The following is a 21,627-nucleotide window of genomic DNA, read 5'->3' on the forward strand; positions in this document are numbered from 1 at the left end:
GAAAGGGGAGAGAGCTAGTTAAAAATAAAGCCTCCCTCCATAGCCCCATAATATACTGTAAGTAGGGACCAGCTGTAAGTGAGCTGGCAGACCAGAGGAGAAGGAGGAAGCTGTCAGATTACAAGTCAGGAGAGCACCCGTTTTTTGATGTCTCATCTGCTGTGTCCTTCCTGAGTTTGAAATTTCTCTGGTACATGTGTGGTTTTTTTTCTGTTTCTGTAATGTCCACAGGTGCAATTGCCAGTACCGAGGTGAAATTAAAGCTCCAGGAGTTCCTGCTGAGTAAGTCCAAGGAGCCAGCGGGGAGCAGCCTAAACCATTCCCTTCCACAGCACCCCAAATGCTGGTATGTCTGATCCACCCCAGAACACAATAACTCCAGAATCTGTAGTCGCGGTGCCTTCGCCCAGCCCACAACCCGGTATTTCTACCCTTACCATCCCCACAAATAGCATTGCAAACGCTCCCAAATTCTCTTACATGTGATTCTCTTCCCCCCCCCATCGTGTGCACAGCACATCAGCTGCTGGTGTGTTCGATTCCACTTCTTTCCTGTACTCCTATCACTACTGGTACATCTGATTGCTCTCATTTCTCCCTCCTTCTGCAACCCCAAATTTAGTGGCATCCAGTTTCCTCCTTGCACATACATATGGAGCAGCACACTTTCTGATTCCCTTTCCAGTTTCTCTGTTAAACAGGCCCTTGGCACTCATGACTCTTGCCCTCAGGATATCTGCTTCTTTGCTTATAGACAATAAACACTCCCCCTCCCCTCAACAGCACACACCAGTGATATATTGAAGAAATCAGCTTAACTGACAAATGCTTGGCGAAATGATCCCTCAATATCACACCTACTTTCTCCTTCCTCATTTATTTCAGTTTATCACCTATCCAGCCCTTTATCTCTTGACCTGCAGGAAAGTGGTTAGAAAAAACACTGTTCCTAGTTGCGGAATGGTCTGTTTTTGTCCTGCCTGCACCTCGGTGCAAATATCATTTACTATTTGGAATTCCAAAATGTTCAGGTCTTTTCCAGGCTTGAATAGAGCTAACTGTATTCTTCTTTCCTCTCTCCAGGGGAGCCCATCATACCTCATTGGACCAGAGTTCTCCTCCCCAGACAGGGTCCCCAGGGACGCCGCCATCCTACAAACTGCCTATGCTTGGCACCTACGATACTAGAGACGACTTCCCACTACGGAAAACAGGTTAGAGGAAGAAGAGGCAAGAAAGGAAAACCCTATGCTGATGGGAGCCGGTTTCATCCTTTTAGCACTGTATGTGAAGAGAGCCTCCCCCTCCAGACTGGACCTGTCCGTCCACTTGTGTATAACACCTCATTCTCCATCATTTCTTGGAGAATAAGAGTCATGACTTCTCACCTGTTGACCAAAAGACTGTGAGGAAGGAAAGAGACTTGGGCATTAAACAGAGCAATACCCTGGATCGCTAATTTCTAGCTTTTTGTTTTTCCTTCTTGCAGCTTCTGAACCCAACTTAAAAGTCCGTTCACGATTAAAACAGAAAGTGGCAGAGCGGAGGAGTAGCCCTCTCCTGCGAAGGAAGGACGGCACAGTCATCAGTACATTCAAAAAGAGAGCTATTGAAATCTCAGGTGAACGAGCGCTGGAAAAAACTGGCAGGAAGGCCTGTAATGGCAGTTGAAATCCTAGGGCTCCACTACCCTATTTAGGGTGGGGCTCAAAGTGCCCTGAACATAGTGGCTGAGATGACTGGGAGGAGGAGGAGGAGTTATTTATCCTATCTCTCTCCTTTAGATGAATGGGAGGGAAGGCAGCGGTGACATAGAGCAGGAGCAGTTATACCGTTTGTTAAATTTATCTTTTTTTCCCTTCCCAGTATCCTCTGTGTGCAACAGTGCCCCGGGATCCGGTCCCAGCTCCCCAAACAGCTCCAACAGCATGATCGCGGAGAATGGCTTCACGGGTTCAGCACCTAATATCCACAGTGAGGTACAGAGAACACCATGGCGGCCCCATGCTCTCTGCTTTGTACAAATCTTCCTGTACACTAGTGATCTTTCCCCCTAAGTCAAGAAATTCTCCTTTCTCAATCCAGACAAATGGGTCTTTTTATAGCTTTTGATTTTTAGTGATCAGCTGCATGTCTGGGATAAGTAGCTGGCTATTTTTTTTGTCGTCTTACCAGACTAGTCCAGAATAGAGAATGACACGGGGACGTATTTTTCCCTGTCCCCATGGGAACTCATTTGCCTGTCCCATCCTGGTGAGCTCTGTCCCTGCCCCGTTCCTGCAAGCTCTGTCCTCGTCTGCACAAGCCTCAGACACTTTAAAATCATAAGTGTTCAAGGCTTGTGCGGTTAAAGCAGAGCTTACAGGAATGGGACAATGACAAAACGTGCGGGAACAGAACGGGGAGATGGAGTTCCTATGGGGTCGGAAACAAATTTGTCCCCGTGTCTTTCTCTAGTCTAGAACAAATGGGTTATGTCTATCCACCAGCAGAAGGAGAGGGAGAACAAAATACGTAGTTCCAAATGAATCGCTCCCCCTAAGGGACCCATGCAGCCATAAAAAGTTCTGCATGTTCTATCTCGTGGATGGTCAGTGCAGCCCTCTCTTGGTGCTTAGCTATCGGCTCCTGATCTGGCTCGTTCCAGGTGTGTGTTGAGCAGGGGGGTTAATGCTGGTTTATTTATGCTCATTTGTTTCCAGAGACTTTTTCTGAGCAAGGATGAGATTCGGTTCCTCAACCCCCAGCTGGGGTGGCCATCTCCTTTCTGCTTTGCAATGTACTGAGGGGTTTAAGAGGCTTTTAATTAACATTACTTGTGAGACAGACTCTTCATGGACAGTTTACTTCTTTTGGGTATATTGCTCTGCATTCACTGATGTTTAATACTGGAGGTAAGTTATGTTTATTTTGTGATATTTCTGCAAGACTCAAGTCAGCATGCCTTGTCAGCTCCAGTGATAGAATGCATGGCAGGAGTCTTAATTTACTTAAAGATGAACACAAGTTTTTAGATGTTCAGGAGGAATGATTTATTCAAAGCAATCAGTTTAAAATCAAGATGAAAGCAACTTCTAGATGAATTAGGTACAAATTATGTCACTGATGGTACAGTCTCACAAGAGTGAGATTCGGACCCTACATGGTCTGTGTTTCGGCAAGAAGTCAGCCTTCGTCAGGGGCCTTAATTTGATTGACACCAATGTATGGTACCTATTGTCTCTGAGAAACTTTTGTCGAAAGATTGTGTTACTAGTGCAGTTATTTTGGGGGGTGGGGAGATGTTTCCCCCTCTTTCTTGTGGTTTTCATTTATGTTGCCCTTTTGCTGAAGCATGTTGTGATGCTGGGAGAGTGAGCGGCGCCGACCATTATGTGAGGAATTTTCCTGGGTGGAGCTTGTTATTGCTAACAACTCCAGTTGTCGTAGGAGGGAAAAAAAACGGTCTTTGCACTAATCACTAATCTATTTTTTAAGACAATACTTTTGTTTGTAATAGCACCTATTTTGTAGTTTCCCTCATAATTTTATCCTTAAAGAAAGAAAAGATGAATAAGCCTGTACGGGACTTCTATTTTTGTGGATATGGGAAATCACTATATGGAATTCTGACCATACTGCCCTTTTTGCTGTTCTTCGTTAATTGGCCCTAGTTCATTAGCATTCTTATGTGGCACCTGTATGAAGCACCTCTTCTCTTAACCTTGCTGGATATATGTTTTCCTTCATCCAGTCATGTTCATTTTGGCTGATGCAAAACTTCTTTAAAAAAAAAATAAAAAAATTTTCAGAGCTATCCTGTTTCATTTTTGGCATGCCCAGGTCATTTCTACCATTTTACTAGGTTGTTGGCTCTTTATTTATTAAAATATTTATATAATACCTAAATCTAAGTGGTTCACAAGGCAACATATATAATATAAAACAAACCGACATAAAACACCTAAACATATTCTTCTAGTCCCCTCAGCATGCTGTATACTACACACCACATGATTTGCCTACATGTTACATAAATGGCATAAGAACATAAGAATTGCTGCTGCTGGACCAGTGGTCTATCATGCCCAGGAGTTCGCTCACGCGGCGGCCCTTAGGTCAAAGAGCAGTGCCCTAACCTTACCTGCGTACGTTCTGGTTCAGCAGGAACTTGTCTAACTTTGTTTTGAATCCCTGGAGGGTGTTTTCCCCTATAACAGACTCTGTGTAGAGTCCTTGATGTTACTGTGAATTCCTTTTCTTGATTTTAAACCTGCTGCCCCTGTTGCTTGTGTGTGTCCTCTGTGTCTGCTGTGATTGCCTTCTGCTACTACTGTGTTTGTTTATGTACTGCTTGTCTGTCCTGTTGCCCTTGTGGTACTTGCCTGTGCAGGTGTCCTTCCTTAGTGTTCCTTCTTTGCAGTGCTCGTCCCTTCTTAAGGCCCTTCACAAAGGCGCTCTCGCTAAGGTGAGCGCCTTTAACACTTATCTTCGACGCGCGCCGAATGGCTGAGCACCGTTGGCCCCTCCCCTTTTAAGGGGGCACTCCGGTGGATGCCCCGGGGGTGGGCAGAGCTACCTCTTGCCGCTGCCCCTTGCTCTCTCCTGCCTTCTTTTGCTCCTTCTTCCCCTCTCCTGTTCTCTTCTCTGCTTCTGCTTTTCTCTCCTCCTCTCCTGCTTGCCTGCCCAATTCATAAAACCTCCAATCCAGCATCTAATTATCTGCCAGCTATTAGTTACAGAAAGGAGTCGACAAATAAATGGGTTTTTAATAGTTTCTTAAAGTTCCATGGTCCTGGCCTAATCGTAGGTGCCCTGACAGGGCATTCCACAGCTTAACCTCGGCAATTGAGAGCATTTTTGTTTTTGTTGACGCATAATGTACTCCAAATTCCCGAATTGCTATTAACCTCATTTCTCCATGTAACAGTTAATAATGTAGATGTAGTCAGATCAGTCGCTATCCTATCTCTTTCATCCTGTGACACTGGACAATTCTCTCTGTTCGAATCGTCCACACTGCTACTTAATTACTAGGTTACCTGCTGTTTTAGCTTAGCTTCACTCAGAGCCACATAGTTCAGAGTTAAGTGGTCTGCATTAGTTGTAGGACCTGTGGAAACTGGCTGTGCTTCAGGGCTAGACAACTGGATTCTTGAGAGCTTTTCTTTCCATGATTCAGGGCTGACCATTTTGACTGTGTTTCTGGGATGAACATCGGGTATATGCTGTTGGAAAGGACATTTCACTGGTGCCTCTGGTTGGATCATTTCACTTGAGCCTCACGGCTACACAACTTGCCTGCGCTGCGGGGTTAGAGAACTTGTGGTGTCAAGGCTCTGAGCTCTTGACTTACACTTGAAAATTGACCTTGGATTCAGAGCTGGTCAACTTGGCTGAGTTTAGAGCTCCAGAGTTATTGGAGTCCTGGAATCATGAAACAACTCGACTGCTAGAGCAAACAAGCACTGACAGCTCTAGACGTGCAGCTAGAGCTGGTACGTCTCCAGAAAGAACTCCACGCTCCCAAGCAGGATTGTAGATGACTTGAGCATGCCTGGAGAAAGAGTAGAGTTACAACTGACAAAGTTAAATGGAAGAACATGGTGCACATTATATAAAAAAAGAACTCTCTAAGACTAGAAAAACTTAATCGGGTCTGAGCGCAGTAATCTTAGGACCTTGTTTAAGCTCTGGAATGAACGTCTGAGATATTGGGGATAATGTTGGATTCAATGCTAACTTATCAAATCCAAATTAATGGCTTGATGGCGAAAAGCTTTTTTTAAGCTTAGTCAACTGAGATCTGTTTGGTCACTGTTTGATTGTTCTCATTTTGCAGTTTTGACTCAATACATCATACTCTCTCATCTTGCCTTGACTTCAGTTTATATAAATGTTCCTGCCTGGCTTTTAAGATCATTCACGGCATCCTCCCTCCTCTTATCCCACTATCTTTCAACTCCTCCAGTCCCGACTCCTCCAGAACTGCCCAAAGGTATAAACTAGCCTTCCCCTCTCTACATGGCATCCACTAAGCAGGCAAACTGGGAAAATCCCTTCTCTTCAAAATCACAGGTCTTTGGAACGACCTCACCATCCCGTTGCGGAACCTGGGCTCCCTTCAATTATTCTGCAAACAACTGAAAACCTGGCTTTTCATCAAATTGTAACTCTGTCCTCCCCCCCTTTTTCTTCTCCCTTCTACACATAAGTTCATGTAAACCTTTTTCTTCTTCTCTACCTACTATTTAAGTTCTTGTAAACTGTGTCGAGCTCCATACTCATGGAGATGATGCGGTATATAAATTTAAGGTTTAGATTAGATTAGATTAGATTAGATAAAATATGGCTGTCTGACTTATATTTGGTAAGACTACATTTGAACATGCATCTCCTTTCTTTAAAGAGCTCCATTGGTTCCCAGTACATGAGAGAATACATTTGAAGATCTCTTTCTTAGTCTCCAAGGCTTTCCATGGGGCCATACCAGTGTTGCTCATTCTATGGCTTAATTTCTTTCTTAGTATTTCTCACAGGAGACAATATCATTGTCTTGCTTTGACGTTTCCTTTATGTAAAGCTATTCATCTACAAAAGAGTCTTGAGCAATCGTTTTCTTTGAAGGCGGCCTCAATATGGAATGCTATTTTGGCTGAGACTCAATGTCTAAACTCCTACTATCTGTTTCGACATAGTTTCTTTATTTTAGCAAACATGTGAGCTAAAATTTATCTCAATTTGTTTAATTTTTGTAAGTCTGCTTCATATTCTGTCAACCACTTCGGGTCCTCAGTTTAAGGGTAGAGAAGGGAAGAGCATGCTTCTGGAACGAATTATGCTCGTACACCAAGGTTCCACTGTATTTTCTAATTTCATTGGAGCTTCTCTTTAGCTTGAGCTGGAAATGATCTTCCGAATGTTCTCAATATTATTCTGGTATTCTTGGAATTCATTCAAGGCTTCTGTTTCTTCTCTTTTTAGGTTTTATTCTCTAATCCCACCCCTATATGGGTACTGCTTTGCTATATCCCATTTGTCTGGACTGGTCTAGTATGACTACCAGGAAGGAAAAAAAATTATGTCTTACTTGATAATCTTCTTTCCTTTAGTCTACCAGACCAGTCCAGAAACCCTCCCTCAATTCATTTATATCTTTAGGTGACATGTAATTTTTTTAGTCACTTTCTTCTAAGCTTCACTGCTCTTATTTTCTGGGCCTTCTGAAGTTTCCAAGTTTATTATTGATTTGATATACCAACTTATCATTTATTTCAAGGTGGTTATACAATAAAAATTAGCAGAAACCTAATTAATAGAAACGAACAAAAAACAATACACACCACTGGACAAACAGGTAAGAACATAAGAATTGCCACTGCTGGGTCAGACTAGTGGTCCATCCTGCCCAGCAGCCCGCTCACGCGACGGCCCCAAGGTCAAGACCAGTGCTCCAAATGAGTCCAGTCTCACCAGTTTAGCATGAACTTGTCCAACTTTGTCTTGAAATCCTGGAGGGTGTTTTCCCCTATGACAGACTGCGGAAGAGCGTTCCAGCTCTCCACCACTCTCTGGGTGAAGAAGAACTTCCTTATGTTTGTACGGAATCTGTCCCCTTTCAACTTTAGAGAGTGCCCTCTCGATCTCCCTACCTTGGAGAGGGTGAACAGTCTGTCTTTCTCTACTAAGTCTATTCCTTTCTGTATTTTGAATGTTTCGATCATGTCCCCTCCCAGTCTCCTCTTTTCAAGGAAGAAGAAGCCCAGTTTCTCTAATCTCTCACTGTATGGCAACTCCTCCAGCCCCTTTACCATTTTAGTCACTCTTCTCTGGACCCTTTCGAGTAGTACCGTGTCCTTCTTCATGTACGGCGACCAGTGCTGGACGCAGTACTCTAGGTGAGGGTGCACAGCGGCACGATAACCTCCTCGAATCTGTTCGTGATCCCCTTCTTGATCATTCCTAGCATTCTGTTTGCCCTTTTCGCTGCCGTAGCACATTGTGCAGATGGCTTCATGGACTTGTCGATCAGAACTCCCAAGTCTCTCGTAAGGCTTCTGACTCAGCAAGATGTCATGTCATGTCAATTGAGTAGTTATTGCTCATGCAGGTTACCTTTAGCTATGTAATATGAACATATGGTTCAGTCGAGCACCTCTGCTTGGCTGTTTGACATACTGAACTCTCTGAGTTTCCACACATCCAAAGGTAAGGAGAAAAGGGACCTCAGCAATGAACAAGCATCCCAATTTAAAATACATAGGAATGTCTCTGGTTTACCATAAGTGTCATAATAATTCAAAAATGTATTTTTTTTCTTCTTCTTTTTTATCTTTATAAAGTCTCTCTTTAAAATTTTTATTTTCAAACTTTTAAGCTAATTCAGTTAACAAAATAACAAATGGCACTTATGATTAGTAGTACGCAGACTTGGTAGAAATCCAGCACTGCTCTTAGGTCAAGGCTGATAAGGACAGGAGCTCAAACCCAACATTTGCCATATAAACTGCCATATCACCTCTTTTCGCCCATACAGGGCTGCTTCAGGGAATTAGCAGTAAAAAGTACAGAAAATCAATTTTAAAAAAAACTTAAAAATACAATACCAATATCTCGCTGCTTTTCAAACTGGCTTCTATAATAGAGAATGACACAGGGACAAATTTGTCCCTGACCCCCCAGGAATTCAATTTCCCCGTCCTGTTCCCACGAGTTTTGCCATTGTCCCATTCCTGTAAATTCTGCCTTAACCACACAAGCCTCAAACACTTATGATTTTAAAGTGTTCGAGGCTTGTGCAGATGAGGACGGAGCTTAGGCATTGGTGGAATGAGGAATTATGACATCACAATCTGAGCTCTAGAACAGGGTTTTTCATCCTTTTTACGCCCGTGGACTGGTAGAAATAAAATAATTATTTTGTGGACCGGCAAACTACTAGGACTAAAATTTAAAAAACCCGTTTCCACCCCATCTCCGCGAGCTCGGTCACCTCAGTAACTATAGAAAAATAAACAAATATAGTGCAAAATATAGACAGCAGATATAAATTCTCAAAACTGACACGTTTGGATCACTAAATTGAAAATGAAATCATTTTTCCTACCTTTGTTGTCTGGTGATTTCATGAGTCTCTGGTTGTGTATCCTTTCTTTCTGCACTCAGGCCCAAGAATTGTCCCTTTCTATTCCCTCCCTCTTTCCTTCCTATGTCCTTAGTGCTCCCGGTGCCTCCTTCCCATGTCTTTAGTGCCCCCAGTGCCTCCTTCCCATGTCCTTAGTGCCCCTTCCTGTCTTTAGTGCCCCCAGTGCCTCCTTCCCATGTCTTTAGTGCCCCAGTGCCTCCTTCCCATGTCCTTAGTGCCCCTTCCTGTCTTTAGTTCCCCCAGTGCCTCCTTAATATCTCTTTAGTGCCCCCAGTGCCTCCTTCCTATATCCCTCTCACTGCCTTCCACACTTTGACCCACCCCCACCCCCGAAGCCAGCCTGCCTGCCTGTCTACCTCTCTCTCTCCCTCCCTGGCCAAAGCCAGCCTGCTTGCCTGCCTACCTCCTTCCCTCCCTGCCCCGCAAAAAAAAAAAAAAAAGAGAGCCTCCTTCCTTCCTTTCCCTTGCTCTTACTGCCCTGCCGCTGCTGCTAAAGCCGACAGGAAGTCTTCTTTCCGACGTCAATTCTGACGTCGGAGAGGACATTCTGGGCCAGCCAGGCAGCGATTGGCTGGCCCAGAACGTCCTCTCCGACATCAGAATTGACGTCGGAAAGAAGACTTCCTGTCTGCTTTAGCAGCAGCGGCACGGCGGTAAGAGAAGGGGACCCAGGGAAAGGAAGGAGGGAGGGACAGGAAATGATTGCCTGTCCCGTTGTCCCTGAGCACAGCTTTGGGACGCTGTCCCGAAGCTGTGTGTGGGGACAACAGGACAGGAGGTCTGAAAATGGACTTATGGTCACTTTAATCTTGCCGGCGGACCGGCAGAAATTTCCTGCGGACCGACACCAGTCCGCGGACCAGCGGTTGAAGAACAGTGCTCTAGAATGTTGCTACTTAGGATTTTAAAGTGTTTGAGGCTTGTGCAGATGAGGACGGAGCTTGCAGGAATGGGGGCAGGGACAGGAAAAGAACTCACGGGGATTGGAAAATGAGTTCCCGTGGGGACGGGGAAAAATTTGTCCCCGTGTCATTCTCTATTGTATAATGATTCCCATATGTTGCTATATGTGTTTGTTATATAGATGATATCTTTTGCCTCTGGTCAGGTACAGAAGAACAATTTGGTGGGTTTTTTTTCAGGAACCTAATCTGCTACTATCAAAACTGATTTTCAGTTTTGATAAATTGCAACTTAATTTTTTGGATGTTTGATAATGATACAATGGGTATTGCTCCTTTTGTACTGCTATTTTTTCGAAAGCTACAGATTGTAATACTTTTTTACATTATGGGATTTCTCACCCTATCCATTTTTGGAACAGTTTAGCATTTTTGCAATTCCTTAAGATATAGGAGGATTTTTGTAGTCAAAGATTATAAAGAAGTTGTCATGAAATGATCTCAAAAAGACTGTCCTATAGCGATACTTCAGAAAGTTCACAAGCAAGCTTTATACAATGGCTGGGAATATTCTTGCCTATGGGAATATAGGGCTCCTTTTCCGAAGGTGCGCAAGCATTTTTAACGCGTGCACTGGATTAGCGTGCGCTATAGTGTGCGCTAGCCGAAAAACTACCGCCTGCTCAAGAGGAGGCGGTAGCGGCTAGTGCGTGCGGCATTTTAGTGCGTGCTATTCCACGCCTTCGTAAAAGGAGTGCGCGCTATTAACGCGCTTTCGTAAAAGGAGCCCATAGCATTCATTCCGAGTGTCACAAATTATAAGAATATCTGTCTCTAACTCAAAGCTCCAAATGTAATCTTATCACCACTAGTAGTATCCAATATCTCACTATGAGGAGACCTCAGCCCCGCCACTCCACCGCTTGTAGATCACTCAAAAGCGGGAAGAATCACGTGGTGCCTTTCATCGTTGGTCTCAACATGTAAATATAGCTTTGTTGTTTAGGTCATTTATAGAATATAAATAGTATGAAAGAGTATAACAAAATATACTTATATTGATAAATATTAATATAAAGCATTAACTCAGCCTTAGAACGGGAGTTGTGCCTCAACATGTTTCGCACACATAGCGCTTTGTCAAGGGGCTCCCTAAAATAGAAAAAGGACAGGTGTAAAACCCTTATACAACACTCCCCTCTTTCATACTCAAATGCATCCAATACCACAAAACTAAATTCTCTTACCGGGGCTGTATCTGTCATCCGACTCCCAAAAATCATATGAAAGGAAGCTGACGGCGGCGTACAGACCCGGTGTTTAAATAACAGGAAGTTAAGTGTAGAAGTACCGCCCCCTGTACCCAATTGGACTGGAGATCAATTATAAGAAAGCACTGGAGGATCTGCATTCCTGTTTTCAACAAGTGGATTTGCTGTTTGCGTTTAGCCATCAGGGAATTAACAAGTTGATATGTCTCTCATGGTTAAAAAAAAAAATCTCCTAACGTTGATGAGACATAAGGGCGTATCAATTTTGGAGATATCGTAGTTTGATTAAAGCACTAGTGAAAAAATGGAACAATTTCATGTGGAAAGTCAACAATTAGCTTTAGGTTTTGTGTACTTGCCTGGAATTTCTAGGAAATTATGCAAAAATACAGAAATTACTGAAATATGCTTAAGAGATCAGCTAATAGTTTTTATGTGTTTGCATTGCATATTAATGCATTTTGTGTCTCAGTTATCAATTTATCTTACTTATTTACCTACATTGAAACTAGCACATTAGTTTAATTTTCTCATTCACAGGTTTTCAACATAACATTGCCATAGCGATAATTTTAATATTGAAAATATCTAAAAGAAAAGCAAGACTGCGAGTTTGGACTCCTTTACATCATTTGGTGGGATCAGGAAGAGAACTACCTGTAGCTGAACTACCAACTTGTCAGGGATCTCATTCGATATAGGTTGTAGTTGAGAGACATCAGTGATCAAGACAGACAAAATTATAGCACTGATGAATGTGTCAATGACCAAAACAAAAAAATTGACCCGAAGATTCCACAGAGAAAAAAGTCCAAGAGAAACCAAAGAAACACTGTGGAGAGACGATGTTCCTGAAATTGACTTTATTAAAAATGCATAAATATGTAGCAATCCACTTAAACACCTTGAGGACCTAGTCCGCTGGGAGCACTGGACCCAACATGGTCCGTGTTTCGACAAACGAGTCTTCCTCAGGGGTCCCTGCTAGTCCTAGGGTGGAAGATACGTGGAAAGGTTTCTACGCAATTGTGTTTTGGGATTATTTTGAGAACATCGTCTCGACACATACTTTTGCCAATGCAGCAGAGAGAAGGGAATTCCTGTGACTGACCTTTTATAAAGGTTAATTCAAGGAGAGAAATGTGGGAATGTTGGACCTCATCAGATTGGACCAGTCAATCTCTCTTGAGACCAGAAGACTACTGAAGGAAAGGCAGGCTAAAAGGAAGGAGGATGAAGGAAAGTGGAGAATGGAGAGTAAAAAAGAACAGCGCAAGAGATGATGGAGAGATCTATGCTTAGAGTAGAACAGGGAGAGTTGGATGATGTAGCAGAAGAATCTATGGATAAAGCTCCTGTTGCTCTACAGATAGCTAGGAACAGGCCAAAATGTAACTCTGAGGATATAACCAACATAGCCTTTGCCCAGTCTAAGACATCATACCGGACTGAGAGAGGCAGCAGAGATTGCTTCTGCTGCCTGGATTAATGCAGGGCACATCGCTCACTTGGACACTGCTTTGGTGATTGATCACAACAAGGTTAAGAGGGCTCAGGTGAGAATCCTGAAAAAATTGGATGTACAGTTTGAGGAGAAACTGCAGCAGAATGGCATCAATTTCATTTTCTTTGATGGTCATCGTGATGATATCAGGGTCATTTTAACGACAGAAGAGAATGGCAAAATGTATCCAGGTACGGTGAAAGAGGACCATTACACAGTTTGTATGGAGCCTGGAGGCAGATATCTGTGGCATTTTGTTTCTGCAAAAGCAACTGATGAGAAGGCTCATGCAGAAATAATTGCTGATAATTTGGTTGCATGGCTGAGAGAAAGAGGAGCAGACAAAACGCTTCAAGCAATTGGAGGTGATTCCTGTAATGTAAACGCTGGTTAGGAGGGCGGAGTGATGCATTATAATGAGGAGAAGCTACAAAGCAAGCTGGTGTGGATTGTCTATAAATGGGCAGGTCCCATTGGTAAAAATGCTGGATTCTGCTACTGAACTGGAAATAAATCCTGATTTTACTAAGATCTCTGTTGGTCCTGATCTTCCTCAGCTCAGCGATGAAGTGATCAAAGACTTAAGCACAAATCAAAGCTATGGCTATAGAACCGTAATTACCATTAGAACAGATATCTTGCCAAAGGATCTTGCTCTGTTGGAAATAGGACCTGTGTCGCATAGCAGATGGATCACAATGGCTCTAAGTTTCATGAGAATATAGTTTTCCAAGCATAATCTGAAAGGAAAGAATCTGAAACACTTAAGAATGATTATAGAGTTCTTTGTTGGAGTTTACAAGGTGAACTGGTTAAATGAAAAAATAAATAGCAATTGGACACAAAGTCCCAGGCATCTCCTCTTCCTGTTGAACAGTGTGAAGAGGTAAGGAAGATAGTCATGCCTACATTGAGAAGGTCAGCTTGGAATGGAAACAGTAAGTCTGTTCTGCAAGCTTTGTTGTGGAGAGAAGAGAGGCAGGGGAGAAGGTATTGAAAATCAGAGGTGAAGGAGATGAGAAGACACAGCTTGGAGACAGCAGGGTGAGACCCAGGAAAACACCATCCCATCAACACTGAGGCAACTCCACTCGGCCAATTACTTGATTGGAGCTCTGGAATCTCTTACCTGTACCATGACAACAGCAGAGTAGACAGAAGCCAATGGCAAAGAAGGCCCAAAAGCAAGAGATGAGGTACAATCGAAGAACTTTTATTGAGTCAATTTGAGTTAGATTTTGTTATATCTTTTCTATTTTAATAATTGTTTACTCAGGTACTTAAGCTAGCCTTCCCCTCTCCACGTGGCATCCACTATTCAGGCAAACTGGGAAAATCCCTTCTCTTCAAAATCACAGGTCTTTGGAACGACCTCACCACCCCGCTGCGGAACCTGAGCTCCCTTCAGTTATTCCGCAAACAACTGAAAACCTGGCTTTTCAGCAAATTGTAGCTCTATCCTTCCCCCCTTTCTCTCCCCCCTTCTACACATAAGTTCATGTAATCCTTTTTCTTCTTCTCTACCCACTATTTTAAGTTCTTGTAAACCGTGTCGAGCTCCATTCTCATGGAGATGATGCGGTATATAAACTTAAGGTTTAGATTAGATTAGATTAGATTGTGAGCCTTCGGGACAGATAGGGAAGTTCTAAGTACCTGTATTTTAATGTAAACTGCTTAGATCTGTAATATCAAACGTTAATAAAACATCAACTCAATAAAGGGTCTTCAAATGCACCGCTTCTCTTGCTTTTGGACCTTCTTTGCCATTGCTTTCTGTCCAGTCTGCTGCTGTTAATTGTGCATTGGTGCTTGCGGAGTTTTTTTGCTTTTCTGGTTTTCCTTAACAACAGAGATCAAGGCATTTTTGACCAAGCCCATGGTGGTTCCAGACTGGCCCTCACACACCCAATCCATAGCAAGGTAATAACGACAGCTGGGGCTGCTGGTCGTGTGTTCAATCAAGAAACGAAGGAACATTATTATATTAGGGGTCAGCAGGGGAGCTCATGAGCCAAAACAGTAGCAAACCAGAGGTGTCAGGTCAAAAGCGCGCCGGGACAAAGGTGCGCCCAGACAATTGAGCGCAGCGTGGAGGCGCGCACCGCTCAAACTTACTATTTTTGGGATTCCGACGGGAGGGGCGTGGGGGGGAACCCCCCCCCCCACTTTACTTAATAGACATCGCGCCGTGTTGTGGGGGGTTTGGGGGGTTGTAACCCCCCACATTTTACTGAAAACTTCACTTTTTCCCTGTTTTTAGGGAAAAAGTTAAGTTTACAGTAAAATATGGAGGGTTACAACCCCCCATAACACCGGCGCAATGTCTATTAAGTAAAGTGGGGGGGTTCCCCAACAAAACCCCCCGTCGGAGCCCCTAAAAACAGTAAGTTTGAGCGGTGTGCGCCTCCACGCTGCGCTCAATTGTCTGGGCGCGCCTTTGTCTTTTGCGCCGTTGTCTATGAACTGCAAACCAGATAAGGCCTCTATGCTGGATTTTGTTAACATTAAATTAACTACATAAATGACATTTTAAAGACTGATGTAGTTCAGATTATTTTGCACATTCAAATAAATATTACTTCATTTCTACATATTTGAACTGTGATTTGATGTAGGTAAGACTCACTTTAAACAGTTTCTTAAGGTAACTTTAAATCCCTAAAATCGACACACCCTAATGAGACATTAGGCATTTTAAATGTTTTAAATTGCTCCATTTGTCATGTTACCAAGGAGTTAAGTGACTTTGTGAACCCATTTGATGAGAAGATTGCATGCAGTCCCATACTACGTGTGGGCTTTAATTCTTGGAAATTTAAAACTCATATTACAGAGGAAGAATTCCAGCATCCAATGATTTCACATTGTATTAATTTTCAATACTGATTTACAGATCTGAGAGTGTGGATATTGGAACATGTTAAACGTCCATAAAAAAACAACAACTTTATGGCAGTGTGAGCAGAGGTGGATCACAGTTGAGCCAGATAGACTTAACACTTCTCTATAGGATAGCAAGCTTTTTACAAATGATTACTGCTTTTTTTTTTTGTTTGTTTAGGACTGAAGGGGGGTGGCGGTTTGTAAAGTTTTCAAAATTATTTCAAAATAGCTGTAAAACCTTTTTTCAAAACCTTTTTTTTTTTTTTTTTTCATATATATTTTTTCTATGAAATTTTTTGAAGCTTAATGCACCGGTTTCTTTAAAACAGTGGCCCGAGCACTATAGGATTATAATGATTTGTTAATCTCAGTTGAATTCACCTGAGATTGGACGCTTTAATTAATGGCGTTTGTCATCAGAAATGCTGAGCCTTCATCTTGAAAAGCTGCAGGGTTTTATATACTAGTATGGTATTTTCAAGGTTTTTTTTTTTTTGTGTGCATTATAAAACCTTTTTAATTATTTTTTGTTTGATTTTCTGTACTTTTTGCTGCCAGTCCCCTGAAGCAGCCCTGGATGGGCGAAACAAGGTATCCTTGTTGGGACTCCCAGTGATATGGCAGCTTTTAAGGCAAATGTTGGGCTTGAGCTCCTGTCCTTATCAGCCTTAACCTAAAGAGCAGTGCTGGATTTCTATCAAGTCCCTGTACTACTATTCAGAAGGTAAGTGCCATTTGTTATTTTGTTACTTGAACTAGCTTGAAAGTTAGATAAGATTTTATAAAGACAAAAAAATAAAGAAGAAATGAGGAAAAATAAATTTTTGAATTATTATAGCACTTACGGAGGAGTTAATTTTAGAGCAGAGACATTCCTATGTAGAAACATAGAAACATAACAGCAAATAAAGGCCAAATGGCTCATCCAGTCTGCCCATCTGCAGCATCCACTATCTCCTCCTTTCCCTAAGCCAGGGGCGTCAAAGTTCCTCCTCGAGGGCCGCAATCTAGTCAGGTTTTCAGGATTTCCTCCATGAATATGCATGAGATCTATTAGCATACAATGAAGGCAGTGCATGCAAATAGATCTCATGCATATTCATTGGGGAAATCCTGAAAACCCGAATGGATTGCGGCCCTCGAGGAGGGACTTTGACACCCCTTCCCTAAGCGATCCCACATTACTGTCCCACACTTTCTTGAATTCATACACAGGGTTACTATATGGCTCCAGAAAAAGGATGAAGGATTGAGATATCCAGGTTTTACTTCCATTGCCTTCAATGGAAGTAAAACCCGGATGTCTCAATCTGTCCTCCTTTTTCTAGACACAGTCTTTGTCTTTACCACCTCTACCAGGAGACTGTTCCATGTATCTACCACCCTTTCTATAAATAGGAATTTCCTTAGATTGTTCCTGAGCCTTTCTCCTATTAATTTCGCCCCATGCCCTCTCATTCTGGAGTTTCCTTTCAATTGAAAGAGACGTGCCTCATGCGTATTTATGCCAGGTAAGTATTTAAACATCTCTGTCATATCTCCCTTCTCCTGCCTTTCTTCAAAAGTGTACATATTGAGATCTTTCAGTCTGTCTCCTGTAAGATGTAGACTAGAGAATGACACGGTGACGGTTTACCCGCGGCCACCGCATTTAAGCCGCGGGTCACCGCCGAAAACGGGGAAGAAAACTAGCAGTCGCTGCGGTGACGGGGACAAGGCCATTCACCGACCGCGGAAACGGTGAACAGGTTTGTCCCCGCGGGCCAATGTACCCCCTTCTAGGAACCGCTATTTACCGCCCGACGCCCGATTCACCCCCCCAGCAGGACCGCTCGCACCCCCACCCCGAACGACCGCTCGCACGCGCTCCCACCCGCACCCGCGATCGGAGCAAGAGGGAGCCCAAGCCCTCTTGCCCGGCCGACTCCCCGACGTCCGATACATCCCCCCCCCCCGGCAGGACCACTCGCACCCCCACCCCGAAGGACCGCCGACTTCCCGACAATATCGGGCCAGAAGGGAGCCCAAATCCTCCTGGCCACGGCGACCCCCTAACCCCACCCCGCACTACATTACGGGCAGGAGGGATCCCAGGCCCTCCTGCCCTCGACGCAAACCCCCCCCCCCCCCAACGACCGCCCCCCCCAAGAACCTCCGATCGCCCCCCCCAGCCGACCCGCGACCCCCCTGGCGACCCCCCCGACCCCCCCTCCCCGTACCTTTGGTAGTTGGCCGGACAGACGGGAGCCAAACCCGCCTGTCCGGCAGGCAGCCAACGAAGGAATGAGGCCGGATTGGCCCATCCATCCTAAAGCTCCGCCTACTGGTGGGGCCTAAGGCGTGTGGGCCAATCAGAATAGGCCCTGGAGCCTTAGGTCCCACCTGGGGGCGCGGCCTGAGGCACATGGGCCCAACCCGACCATGTGCCTTAGGCCGCGCCCCCAGGTGGGACCTAAGGCTCCAGGGCCTATTCTGATTGGCCCACGCGCCTTAGGCCCCACCAGTAGGCGGAGCTTTAGGATGGATGGGCCAATCCGGCCTCATTCCTTCGTTGGCTGCCTGCCGGACAGGCGGGTTTGGCTCCCGTCTGTCCGGCCAACTACCAAAGGTACGGGGAAGGGGGGTGGGGGGGTCGCCAGGGGGGTCGCGGGTCGGCTGGGGGGGGCGGTCGTTGGGGGGAGGGGGGTTTGCGTCGAGGGCAGGAGGGCCTGGGATCCCTCCTGCCCGTAATGTAGTGCGGGGTGGGGTTAGGGGGTCGCCGTGGCCAGGAGGATTTGGGCTCCCTCCTGGCCCGATATTGTTGGGGAGTTGGCGGTCCTTCGGGGGGAGGGATGTATCAGACGTCGGGGGGGGGGGCATCAGGCTTTCAGGATGGGGACAGACCTTCAAGGGGGGACAGTGCAGGGAAGTCAGGGAATTTATATTAATTAATTTTTTCTCTGCGTGTTTTGTTTTTGTATAGTTATTAACTAATATTTAACTAAGTTTTAAAGTTTTAAAGAATGTTTCCTTTATACGTAAATAAAGAAAAGTGAATGGGATTGCAGTGGCGGTGACGGGGCGGTGAATGGGGTGGCAGTGGCGGTGACGGGGCGGTGAAGAGGATGGTGAGACGGGGACGGGGCGGTGACGGGGATGGTGAGACGGGGACGGGGCGGTGACGGGGATGGTGAGACGGGGACGGGGCGGTGACGGGGACCAATTTTTTCACCGTGTCATTCTCTAATGTAGACTACTGACCATTTTAGTAGCCTTCCTATAGACCAGAGGTTTCAAAGTCCCTCCTTGAGGGCCGCAATTCAGTCGGGTTTTCAGGATTTCCCCAATGAATATGCATGAGATCTATGTGCATGCACTGCTTTCAGTGCATATTCATTGGGGAAATCCTGAAAACCCAACTGGATTGTGGCCCTCAAGGAGGGACTTTGAGATCCCTGCTTTAGACCGACTCCATCCTGTTGAACTTGGGATACTTGCTCGTTGCTGAGGTCCTTTTGCTCCTTACATTTGGCTGTGTGGAAGCTCAGAGATTTCAGGGTGATTATTAATTTGATTTGGTGTGTTGATTTCATTCTGTTCTTTATATTTGGGTCTTATTTGACTCTGGACCATATTCTATAAACAGCGTCCCAATTGGGGATGCCTACCTGAGTTCTACGTGGAACTCAAAATTGAATAATGAGCTTAATTGGCATGGTAATTGACCATACCATTTAAAGTTCATTAAAAAATGTTAAAAAAACCAATTAAGTTCTGCAGGGAACTGGGAGCGGCGCCTACCTTCCAACGAGATGCCTAGTGGCATCTAATGATGCCTACCTGCAAAGTAGGCATGATTAGGAGTGGAGAATAGGTGTGGTATGTCTTAGATGTCACTTGGCGTCTGTGTTAGGTGCTGGTAAATTAGGCCAGGAAAACTCTGGTCTGATATACCAGCGCCTAACATTAGGATGCTTAAGTCAAGTTAGACACTGTTAGGTGTGAGTCTGTAAATGGCACTTAGCGGTCGATTGACAACCACACTGACCGGCGCCTAGGAGATAGGTGCCGTTTATAGCCCTCTATGCCTATACAGGCCACTTAGGGGGTGATTTCACTTGGAACGACTTAGTTCTCCGTCTCTGTTGTGTTCTGGACTGGTCTAGTAGACGCAAGGAAAGAAAATTATCAGGTAAGACTGATTTTCCTTTACAGAGAGAGACAAAGTTACAATGTGTGATCAGTAATTGGAGTACAGCTCGTCTCTGCTCCCTGCAGGTCTGTTGATGGGCATTCAGGACTACCCAGATGGCAATGGCCAGGCAGGGAAAGTGTAGTGGTCTGAATCTTAACTTTAAATAATGCTTCTCATTTTCAAGACTTTAGCATCCAGTGAACCACAATTTATTTCTAGATCACTAATCCCACATAATCCCCAACGTTCACTTCGATCATCAGATCAAAATCTACTTTCAGTTCCCTCCTTGAAAATTATAGGGACAAGGAGATCAGACATGTTCACAGTGATGGGACCACAATGGTGGAATGCCCTTCCCCAGTATATTAGAACCGAACACGACATTGTACCATTTAAAAAACTTTTAAAAACTTATTTATTTAATGATGCTTTTAATTCTTGAAACTTTTACTTGCTTTAGGGTTACTCCTTAAATTGTGCTTTGGTTTATAAACCCTTACCATATTGTAACTTTTTAATTTCTTTCCTCACCCCTCATGTACGTATTTTATGTAATTATATTGTTAATGTGTTAGTTTCTTTGTTTTCTTTACTTGGACTATGTACATCGCCTAGCAATTCTAATAGGCAATTCATCAAGTGCTTTAATAAACTTGAAACTTGAAGCTTTTTCTAGATTTCCTCTGTGCCATAGTTCTGAGCGTTGGCATTTTCCTGGTCTTGTCCCAGGGTGTGTGCACATGTGCTGGGGTTTCTAGGTTTAGCTCCCTGTCATTCCAGCCAGTTCCTCGGGCAGATTTAATTTTGAATTTGCTGCATTGTTGTTTTTCCAATTCTTTATTATTTTCAAAACTTACAATAAGTGTAACAATAAAATACAACATTTTCTTCAATACCACACTTAATACTCTATTAATATCTATTTCAGAATTAATTCCCCCCTCCCTCCTAAACAATCACAATGTTCAACATATAAAATTTCTGTATTGACCCTCAAACTAATATATCCAAATTTATTATCCTATCAAACCCCCAACCTCCCCCCTCCCAGATGTGCATGTTTATAAGGGAAAACAATATTAAACATTACAATATTTTGTTAATGGCTCCCAGGTCTCTTTAAATTTTTTAAAATTTCCTTTCTGAATGGCTAATGTTCTTTCCATTTTATATATATGACACAATGAACTCCACCAAAAACTATAGTTAAGCCTTTTCCAATTGCTCGTAATTTGTTGTATGGCAACTTCTGTCATTATTAATAAAAGCTGATATTTGACTTTTACCTCTCATTGATACACCAAATAGCACAGTATCATAGGAAATGGCACATGATTTTCCAATAAACAATTTATTTGATCCCATATTGATTTCCAAAAAGCCAAAATAATTTGCTGCATTGTTGAAAAATGAAGTAAGCTTAACACTAGTTGAATTTGCTCTTCCAGTTGCTGTCATGGTTTTATCTGTAGCGTTCTGTTTCTGCATTAAAGGCCTTGACAAGATGGGGAGGGGGTAATGTGGGGGGCAAACTGGATTACAGAGGTATGCCATTCACACACCAGGTCACATGTCAGACTGCTGTATGTGTGTTGCACAGCTCTTGCACATGCTGTATTTTGCGTTTGACATGCAACACAGGTCTTGTCTCGCTCTTTGGGGCTGGAATGATCATGCCAGGAATTGTACAGTTAAAGAGCTGATAGAAAGTCTGATTTTGAGCTGTGTAAAACTCTTGGAGGCTGGTCTCTTTCTGCTGGAAG

At 43.8% G+C, this 21,627-nt stretch overlaps 1 protein-coding gene across 6 annotated transcripts in view; it reads left to right on the forward strand.

Moving 5' to 3' along the window:
* HDAC5 (histone deacetylase 5) overlaps window positions 1-21,627 on the forward strand; it is a 205,341-nt gene that overhangs the window by 132,411 nt on the left and 51,303 nt on the right. For all 6 annotated transcript variants that reach the window (XM_033917883.1, XM_033917884.1, XM_033917880.1 and 3 more), the window contains 4 exons: window positions 232-346; window positions 1,084-1,214; window positions 1,490-1,621; window positions 1,867-1,979. In XM_033917883.1, the coding sequence (XP_033773774.1) occupies window positions 232-346; window positions 1,084-1,214; window positions 1,490-1,621; window positions 1,867-1,979 (491 nt within the window). The remainder of the gene's footprint in view (window positions 1-231; window positions 347-1,083; window positions 1,215-1,489; window positions 1,622-1,866; window positions 1,980-21,627) is intronic.

Source organism: Geotrypetes seraphini, chromosome 13 (genome assembly GCF_902459505.1).
Source record: "Geotrypetes seraphini chromosome 13, aGeoSer1.1, whole genome shotgun sequence".
In the NCBI taxonomy this organism is placed as follows: domain Eukaryota; kingdom Metazoa; phylum Chordata; class Amphibia; order Gymnophiona; family Dermophiidae; genus Geotrypetes; species Geotrypetes seraphini.